The sequence below is a fragment of the Triticum dicoccoides genome, chromosome 1B (assembly GCF_002162155.2).
Source record: "Triticum dicoccoides isolate Atlit2015 ecotype Zavitan chromosome 1B, WEW_v2.0, whole genome shotgun sequence".
In the NCBI taxonomy this organism is placed as follows: domain Eukaryota; kingdom Viridiplantae; phylum Streptophyta; class Magnoliopsida; order Poales; family Poaceae; genus Triticum; species Triticum dicoccoides.
Window position 1 is genome coordinate 221,698,632 of NC_041381.1, and position 10,345 is coordinate 221,708,976.

The following is a 10,345-nucleotide window of genomic DNA, read 5'->3' on the forward strand; positions in this document are numbered from 1 at the left end:
AATTTGAAAATAATCAGCCAGAGAAAAGTACATAAGTTCTATTCAGTATTACTCTTTGAAATTGTTTTAGTTACAGACTGTTCTCATGTATGACTACAAGTATTGCATGCAAAATACTACTCACCGTAAGCCCCAGGCTCCCAACTACTGTGCCTACTTCTATACATTTCAATGTTAGCATGTATCCTTCCATTGCATGACTTCACTCAGAATCATCCCATTGCATGACTTCACTTGGAGAACCAGAGGAAGCGTATCGAAACACGTAACCCTTTCTGCTCATCAACTACAACTAGGCACGCCCCAGCGATTCCGTTTCAAATCCTTGTCATATATTTTCAATCGTTGAGACTACATGGCTGTGGCATAACTGTTCCCAATTTCCTCCATTTTGCATTCTGACAGGTGCTCTTTGCATCACCACCCCCTCGTTTTAGAGTAAGCTTGACGTTGTGCAAGGCTATCCCATGGCAAGGTACAGCTTTACTGCAACTGAGCTTGATAGCCTCTCTTGAGGCACTTGTTCCCCTAATGTTCTTAAACAACACATTGCTCACCTCCACAGCCGCTTTCTATACAAAAGAATAACACACCAGGTTATATCTATGTACATACAGCGCTTGGTATGAGCGGGTTGCTATCTCAGAAAACAATCAACAAAAAATAAAATCAATGTACATAAACAAATGAATAAATCCATCATGGTCGTCATGTTCTTTCACCTGTTTATTACATGGTGTAGCCGAGTCACAGTAGTTCTGGTCGATAATGATCGGGTTCTGTACATTATCCATTATCATGTTCTTGAACACGATATTCTTTGCATAACCCCGCCCGCCCTGCCATGTCTTGATACGAGCTCCATTTGTCGTGTCGTGCAGTCGCACCCCGTCAATGGTGATGTTTGCAACTTGAGCTTGAGAGTTGCGATCACCTAAGCTCCCAATGCTTATCCCATGCCCTGGTCCACACACGATGTTCTTGACATGTAGATTCTCAGTCCCATCCTCGATTGACATGCAGTCGTCCCCAGTCTTGATTGCACAGTCCATGACTTTCACATCCTTACTATGGGCGATATGGATTCCGTCGGTGTTGGGGCTAGTGCCAGGTGCTCTGATTGATAGGCGTGACATCCTTACATCGCTGCAACGCTCCATTGATATGTGGATTTGTTGGCTGTTCAACACTTCTAAATTATTCACTTTCAGATTTGTACAAGAATAGAACGTCAAAGCCTGGAAAGTGAAAAGAAAGATAGCCAATATGTAAGCAAGAAAAACAAGGCTACTCGATTGGAATATGCCAAGTAAGATGATTGGAAGGTGCACTCACCGTTGGAGCTTGCCTGCAAGGCTATGAAGGAAAAGAACAATTCATATTAGAAATGTTTCAGGAAAAAATAAATTGAAAGCTGTAATAGTTAAAACTTTTTAAAGTTGACAGTGAAACGTTACATTTTCCTAGTGTTTTTCATTAATACACAACTTAGAAGTTCAATGTACTTACGAGTTTTGTGTTTACTTTGCAGGAGTTCTGCCACCAAATCTTTCCATTTCCATCAATGGTCCCACCACCGGTGACAGTAAGACCTCTCACAGATCTGAACAAAATCCAGTGCCTAATGGTATCCTCTATCCAGTATGATCTCTTTGGAGGAGCTACCAAAGTACCTTCAATCTGGAATTTGTAGAACTTGTCATCTTTGTTTGCAAAATTTGATGGAAGAAAATAATGTATGCATGTTATTGTTATTCATCTATCTCACCATTAACTTGATACTGGATTTGCATGGGCCAGAGAAGGTTACATGCTTCGTTAGGCATTTCTTGCCCTTGGGGATGAGCACAGTGCTAGGATTCAAAGAGGAGCAAGCTGCAGCCCACGCCTTTGACAATGCCTGCAAGAAGTGGATGCGCAAGAAACCCGTGGTAAACCTTCCGTATGCATTTCTATCTCTAGTGAAATGAATTATGCTATGTATTTTGAGTTGATTTTGTGCTATACATACCTTTGTGTCGTCGTGGCGTCCATCCCCGTAAGCCCCATATCTGAGCACACTGAAAACATGATTTGACTGTAGAGATCGGTCTCTATGATCAGACCAATTTGTCAAAGGGGCCACTTTCATGTCTTTCTTGGCAAGAACACAACACAAGAATAATGACAGTAGAGAGAAAAGGGGCACAATGGAAGCCATTTGTGCACTCTTAGTATGTGCTGGTGGTGCTGAAACTGATGGGATCAAGTATTCCATCATGAGGATTATTTATAGGTGCCAAGTTTGGTTGGAGATCTTTGGATGTTCTTAGCTCAGGTTGCTTCTGGTTGATTAGCTAAGTTGGCATCGATATTTGGAGCGTAGCAACAGAAGATTCTCCTGGCATGGGAGTCAAGATAAATGTGCTTGAAACATTATGTTTGCCTTTTTTGCCATTGCACCCAACTAACCCAGTTTGGCTTTTGAGATTATTTCAACACTAAGATCCAAACAGCAAAATTAAGGACACCTGGAGTACCCACTGTAGAGACAGATCATCTGAAAAACGCATGCATTTCTTCGGTGCTGCACTCTCCAGACCCACTAACCTTGCATGGACGTTTGAACCCTTACAGATGTATAGCCCACTGGCTGGTGGAAGTAATGAATCATCGTGCACCTTATCAGTGCTAATGGCAAATCATCAGGGAAAGAAGGCATGTGATTGCATTTGGACCTTTTCAGGTAGGTATCTTAACATTCATGAACAGAGGTTTCAGTTATAGGATCTTAGCTGAGAAAGGAAAAGCGTGGGGCTCGATTCATGGTTGCCGATTTGATGGAGATTTCTTGCGCTGCATCTTAGCGAGGTCATTTGTGACGACCCAAGAGGGGATCGGCTTCACGGCCAGAGGTAAGGGACGAGGAGAGGAGCAGGATAGGTGAGAAGGAGAGAAAGGGGATGAGGGCAACTAGACTTTTCTTATTTCATATCCTCCACGGAGTAGAGGGTAGGTCTCTTATACTTGCACACACACGCCTGGCCACATGTGGCCCACTGGCACACACACGCTCACCCCTTTCTATCTATTTCACCTTCCAGGTCCACCGATACTCATGTATCAGGTGTGACATTTGCCTCCCCTTGAGCGCGAGCGTCTTCATCCCAACAGCTTGCCTCCGGGTAGCGCTGACGGAGCACAGAATAATCCTCCCAGGTCGAGGATTCAGGAGCTAACGAAGACCACTGAACTTTGACCTGCACAATTGAGTTGTTGCCTTTCTTCACCATGCGACGTTCGAGAATGGCAATAGGTTGTACCGGTGCCGCTGTGAGGTTCGGTGCACGGGGTAGCTCTGAGAAAACTGGACTGTAGTCCGGAGTGAAGGGCTTGAGCTGCGAGACATGAAAAACTGGGTGTATGCGACTGTCGTCCGGCAACTGGAGCTTGTAAGCCAAAGGACCAATGCGTTCCAGAATCTGAAATGGACCAAAGAACTTGTACGCCAATTTGGGGTACGGGCGGTTAGCCACTGTTGACTGTGTATATGGCTGAAGCTTGAGCAGCACTGAATCACCCACTTCGAAGGAACGCTCTGTACGATTGCGATCAGTCTTTTGCTTGCACCTGTTTTGAGCCCGCGCCATTTGATCACGGAGCCAGCCACTGTGAGTTGCCCAGTCCAGCTCGGTGCTTGCATCCGCGGGCAACCTGGTGGCCAAAGTAGGTAGACCACCCAGGTTGGGTTCTTTGCTGTAGAGTGCCTGGAACGGTGTTGTGTTTAGCGATGAGTGATAGGTGGTATTGTACCAGAACTCAGCCGTGGACAGCCACTTTCGCCACTGCTTGGGATTGTCATGCACCGCACATCGCAGATACATCTCGAGGCACTGATTGACGCGCTCGCTCTGTCCATCCGTCTGAGGGTGATATGCTGTCGAGTAACTGAGCTTGGTGCCGGCGGCGTCGTGGAGAGCACGCCACATTTTGCTGGTGAAGATAGGATCGCGATCCGAGACAATCGAGTGTGGCACCCCGTGCAGCTTGATGATGCTGTCCCAGAATGCACGCGCCACTGTTGCTGCTGTGAAGGGGTGACGCAAGGGCACAAAATGCGCGTACTTAGTGAACCGGTCAACAACGACCATGATCACCTCACAGCCCTCAGACAGTGGCAAACCTTCGATGAAGTCCATGGTGAGGTCATGCCACGGCTCTGTAGGGATGGGCAGAGGTTGCAGCAGTCCGGGTGGCTTGATATGCTCGTGCTTGGCGTGTTGGCAAACGGCAAACTGGTGCACGAATTCCTCCACGGCCTGCTTGAGGCCCCGCCAGGCAAATAGCTTCTTGAGGCGCTGATATGTGGCCGTGACTCCAGAGTGACCCCCAATTGCGCTGGCATGGAAAGCACTGATTAGTTTGGTCTGGAGTGCGGTGTTGGCACCAATCCAGAGCCGGTCCTGAAGGCGGATCACGCCTTGCCTGAGCTCGTAGCCGTGCTCATCCGGACTGAAGACAACCAACTGTTGCAGCAGATCTTGGGCGTCAGCGTCCGTCTCGTATGAGTTCGCGACTTCTTGCAGCCACTGTGGTTGGCACACGGAGATGGCATCGAGGGAAAGAAGATGCCCGACGCGAGACAATGCATCTGCGGCACCATTGTCAACACCGCGCTGTAACTCGGTGTCCAACTGTTGCTCCCCCAAGCTGCACAAGCTCTTATGATCCGTGACGATGACGAATGGTGCCCGTTGTAGGTAGGCGCGCCACCTGTCTATCGCCATGATCACCGCAAGGAATTCTTTCTCGTAAATGGAACGGCGTTGATTGCGTGTGCCCAGAGCCTTGCTTAAGTAGGCGACAGGGTGGCCTTCTTGTACTAGGACAACGCCCACACCCGTATCACACGCGTCCGTCTCGATGGAGAACGGGCGGTTGAAATCAGGCAGAGATAGCACTGGGGTGTTCACCATTGCTTCTTTGAGGAGGTCGAACGCCGCTTGAGCTTGATCTGTCCAACTGAATCCTTTCTTAGTGAGCAATTGAGTCAATGGCTTGGCGAGAATCCCATAGTTCTTCACAAACTTGCGGTAATAGCCTGTCAAACCCAGAAAACCCCGGAGTTCAGTGGCATTTGTCGGTGTCGGCCACGCAGACATGGCACTAGTCTTGCTCTTATCAGTTGCCACGCCCTCCCTGGAAATAACATGCCCGAGGTACTCAATGCTGGGCTGTGCGAAGGAGCACTTGGATTGTTTGGCATACAGTTGATGTTGTCGCAGAATGGAGAAGATGGTGCGCAGATGATCAACATGCTCCTGCAGAGAACGGCTGAACACCAAGATGTCATCGAGAAAAGTAATGACGAACTTACGATTTGGTCCGGAGAACACCGAGTTTATGACACATTGGAATGTGGGTGGTCCGTTGGTGACCCCAAATGGCATGACACGGAACTCAAAGTGGCCGTGATGCGTTTTGAATGCAGTTTTCTCCTCGTCGCCTTTTTTCATACGGATCTGATGGTATCCAGCTCGCAGATCGATCTTGGAAAAGAAGGCGGCGCCAGCAAGTTCATCCAGTAGCTCGTCGATGACGGGAAGGGGAAATCTATTTTTGATGGTCACCATGTTCAGGCGTCTGTAATCTACGCAGAAGCGCCAGGTTCCATCCTTCTTTTTCACCAGGAGTACAGGAGCGGCGTAGGGACTCATACTATGAGTAATGATCCCTGTCCGCAGCATTTCCGTAACCTGACGCTCTATCTCGTCTTTCTGCAACGGAGAATAACGGTACGGGCGACAGTTGATTGGTGTGGCCCCCGGTTCTAGAGTGATAGCATGGTCGTATTGACGGCGGGGAGGTAATCCTGTAGGTTCAGCAAAGACATCACTGAACTCCGTTAGAATGCGTTGGATCACAACTGGTGGTGGTTGAGCTGTTGCTGAATCTGGTATTGGCGCCATTTGGAGTTTATTAAAGCAGCCCCCCAAATCTCGTTTGCATCATGCATTTGCCAAAGAGAAGCAACATCCAAAGCAGTAAGGGTTGGCGATTCATCCGATCTAACTCCCTGTAGGTGTACTGCTGTCCCATCACGCTCGAATTGCATTGTTTTCAACTGCCAATCACATTTCATGGGGCTATGTTGCGCTAGCCAGTCGACGCCGAGAACTGCATCATAGACGCCCAAGTCCAGCACACGCATATCTGTGCTGAATGTGTGTTCCTGACTGCACCACTGGAGCTGCGGTACCATGGCTGTGCAGTTCAGTCGCTGGCCATTGGCTACCCGTACAACAATGGAAGGAATGGGTGTTGTCGTTGCTCCAATTCTGACAGCAAATGTTGAATTGACAAAACTGTGCGTGCTCCCCGAGTCCACCAACAGCAGCATCGTCTGGTTACCCACAGTTGCTCGCAGGCGAATGGTTTCCGCTGTTTCCGTGCCTTCCACCGCGTGTGCAGAAAGAAGGCAGCACGCGGGCTCTGCAGCCCCGTCTGGCTCATCCAGTAACTGCAGCGCGTGCACGGCTTCGTCAGATAGCACTTCCCCATGATCACCCACCTCTATTGTGAGCAACTGCGCTGAGCGTTTGCATTGATGGTCCCTGGAGTATTTGTCGCCACAACGAAAACAGAGGCCATGCTGGCGTTTGTAGTCTCGCAGCTGCCGCTCGCGCCCGAAGTCGTCCGGGGCTTGCTTAGGTGCCGGAACGACGCGGGGTACTAAAGTGGCAGGTGGCACTGATGGTGTTGGGGGAGGACGTCCCAACGCCGGTGGCACGCTAGGCAGTGGCGGTGGCCGTCCTGCAGAAGCGGGTCGTAGGCGAGGGCGCTGAATGTCCAATTCCTCCTCCTGTATGCGTGCAAATACGGTGGCTCTGGTAATGCTGGTCGGTGCTTGGATGCGCACCGCGGCTCGCAATTCATCTTTGAGGCCGAGCAAAAATTGGGTGACAAAAAATTTGGAGCTCAATGTGGCGTCGAGTGCGATCATGTTGTACATGTGCACCTCAAATTGCTGCCTGTACTCTGCGACTGTGCCTGTCTGTCGAAGCTGTAACAAATCATGCATCGAGGACTCGAACTCCTCAGGGCCGAATTCCTCTTCCACTGCCCGGCGAAACAAATCCCAAGTGATCACTGGATGCGTCTGACGGAAGGCCCGAAGCCAGAGAGCGGCATGGCCTTCGACGTAGAGTGCTGATGTTGCCACCCAGTTGTGTTGTGGCACATGGTAGAGCTCGAAGTAAGCCAAGCAACGATCCAGCCAAACACGGGGGGCAGCACCATCGAAACGAGGGAAATGATGTTTGGGTGGCCTGACGGAGTACTCCTCCCGTGGCGCTGGTGCTGACTGAAACCCCCGCTCCGGCAACCCGATCTGGTCATCTGGCTTGGATAGAAGTGGCGGCCCTTCGTTTGTGAGCCGTGCGAGCGGCGCTGACCCCGCGATAGTCTGCGGTATGGGCAGGGCGCTTGGCGGAGACGCGACGCGCGGATCGGGTGGTGGTGGTGGAGGCCCCGTCCGCACGGCAGGTGTGTGTAGCACCGCCGTCGATGGATCGTCCACCTGGGAACCCGTGGATGGGGTTGACGACGCGGACGCGGACGCAGCCTTACGCACGTCATCGACCTCTGCTTGAGTAAGGCCGATCTGCTTCGACAAGCTCTGCAACTCGTGGGAGACCTGAGTGTTGAACGCCGTCTGCGCCTCTGCTCGCTTGTCTGCCAAGTCCCTCTCCTCGTTGAATCTGGACAGGAGCTTCTCCATCAGGGCGGTGAGGTTGGCTGTCTGAGTTTCCATGGCGGCTATCACCTGCCTTGCCTGCGCTGAGGGCTTGGAGGGCGCCGTGGCTCCAGCCCCGAGTAGATCGAACCCCGCCGAGGATCGAACAAGTAAGGGACGAGGAGAGGAGCAGGATAGGTGAGAAGGAGAGAAAGGGGATGAGGGCAACTAGACTTTTCTTATTTCATATCCTCCACGGAGTACAGGGTAGGTCTCTTATACTTGCACACACACGCCTGGCCACATGTGGCCCACTGGCACACACACGCTCACCCCTTTCTATCTATTTCACCTTCCAGGTCCACCGATACTCATGTATCAGGTGTGACATCATTACCTTCTTTCTCCCGGCTTCTCTGCCGCTGGCTGGGGCGCCGGTGGGAGGCGAGCTGGTGGTGGCGGCGGCGGCGGGTGCGCCTGCTGCAAGGGTTGCCGTGCGAGGCTCTGCTTCTGGTCGGTCGTTGCTGGGGTGGACCAACTCCTTGGGCCACGGCCAAATGGGCCGGTGGCGTCCCGGGCTTTTGGTTTCGACTTGGCTTGCCCATCTACACCTACTCTTGCCCAGGGATATGATGGGCTGAAGGAGATTATCATGGCGGGGATGGGACCCGGCCCGGGTGCGTCCTGTGCTATGGAAGAGATGAGAACGAAGCTCCAGAACTCGTCACAAAATCTGAGTAGATGGGGATAACGATACTTTCGGAAGTGTTCGGAAGGAGATTTAAGAATTTGAAACAAATGCTAGAAGAGCTCCGAAGTGACCCATTGCGGACGGCGCCGTCCCATGTTGAACTGAAAATCAACGAGAAATTAATAGAAATGTATCATAGTGAAGAGATCATGTGGCGACAAAGGACTCGATTGGAATAGCTCTCACCGGGGGATAAAAACACTAAATTTTTTCATCTCCGTGCCAGCCTCAGGAGAAAAAAGAACATGATAAAAGCTCCCCGGAATTCTCTGGGCGTCAAGATAACTGATCCAGGAGGGTTGAAGGCGTTGACAAAGGCTTTTTACCAAAATCTTTATGAGTCAGAGGGAGTCCAGAACATGGATGATGTTCTTGTTCACGTACCAAGAAAGGTAACAGAGGAGATGAATGCGTCGCTTTGTGCGCCTTACACAAGAGATGAAGTCAAAACTGCCTTGTTCCAAATGTTTTCCACAAAGGCACCGGACTGGACGGATTTTTGGCTCACTTTTATCAGCGGCACTGAAACATTTGTGGAGAGGAAGTCACACAGATAGTTTTGATGATTGTTAGAGGGGAGGAGAGCCCCGAATGCACCAATGATACGATTCTTGTTCTTATTCCCAAGGTAACGAATCCCACAAATTTATCTCAGTTCAGACCTATCAGTTTGTGCAATGTCTTATATAAGATTATTTCCAAAGTGGTTGCAAATAGACTGAAAGTTATCTTGCATGACATTATTTCGGAGGAGGAGTCTGCGTTTGTCCCAGGCAGAATGATTACAGATAATATCATCTCTCCTTATGAATGCTTGCATTTCATGAAACAAACCAAATAAAAACTAATAGCTTTTGTGCTCTAAAGCTAGATATGATGAAAGTCTATGATAGGCTAGAGTGGTCCTACCTAAGGTATAATGGCAAAGCTTGGTTTTCGATATAGTTATGAGTATGGTTGCCTGTGCTGTTCAATGGTGAGAAACTCGAATCTTTTAAACCATCCAGAGGGATCCGACAGGAAGACCCAATATCCCCTTACTTGTTCTTGATTGCAGTAGAGGGCCTATTGTGCCTCCTGAAATCCGGTTCTCAATCATCAACCATAGCAGGTATTAAGGTGGCCCCATCGGCGCCCATCATTAATCACCTTTTATTTGCAGACGATAGCCTATTGCTTTTTAAGGTCAGTGTGGAGGGATCAGTTGCGATGTCAAACCTGTTGGACAGATATTACAGTGCATCAGGGCAGAGAGTTAATCATGATAAATCTTCAATTTTCTTCAGCAAGGGATGCCCAGGCCCGGTGAGAGAAGCGGTGAAGAACTCTTTACAGGTCCATAATGAAACTCTTAGTGAGCCCTATCTTGGGATGCCTACTGATGTTGGCCACTCCAAGAATGGAACTTTTAAATACCTCAGAGATCGTGTATGGGAGAAGATCAAAGGGTTAATGGAGAAGCTTTTGTCCGCGATGGGTAAGGAAATCTTGACTAAGTCAGTGGCACAAGCTACACCAGTTTTTTCTATGTCATGTTTTAGGCTCCCAAGGGGTTTATGTGAGAGCATTACTTCGATCATTCGGCAGTTTTGGTGGGGATCCAAGCAAGGAAAAAGAAAGACCTGTTGGGTTGCATGGGACATAATGACGCGGCCAAAGCACCTTGGGGGTTTGGGATTTCGGGACCTGGAGATCTTCAATTTGGCTCTATTGGTGAGACAAGATGGAGCGTAATGATAAATGATACATCGCTGATTGCCCGGATGCTAAAAGCAATTTATTTTCCTAGCTGTAACTTGCTAGAGGCAGAGTTGGGATCCCATCCTTCTCAGATTTGGTGGGCAATTTTGGATGGCCGAGATATTCTGTTGCAAGGGATT

At 49.6% G+C, this 10,345-nt stretch overlaps 1 protein-coding gene across 1 annotated transcript; it reads right to left on the reverse strand.

The window, feature by feature from the left end:
• Positions 1-28: 28 nt before the first annotated feature.
• LOC119329117 (polygalacturonase-like) lies at positions 29-2,952 on the reverse strand. The gene is made up of 6 exons (XM_037602117.1): positions 2,012-2,952; positions 1,769-1,900; positions 1,510-1,680; positions 1,336-1,356; positions 723-1,238; positions 29-572 (listed from the first exon to the last, which is right to left on the reverse strand). Exons 1-6 carry the CDS (start codon positions 2,258-2,260, stop codon positions 339-341), a joined length of 1,323 nt encoding a protein of 440 aa, XP_037458014.1. The 5' UTR covers positions 2,261-2,952; the 3' UTR covers positions 29-338.
• Between the last annotated feature and the right edge of the window lie 7,393 nt (positions 2,953-10,345).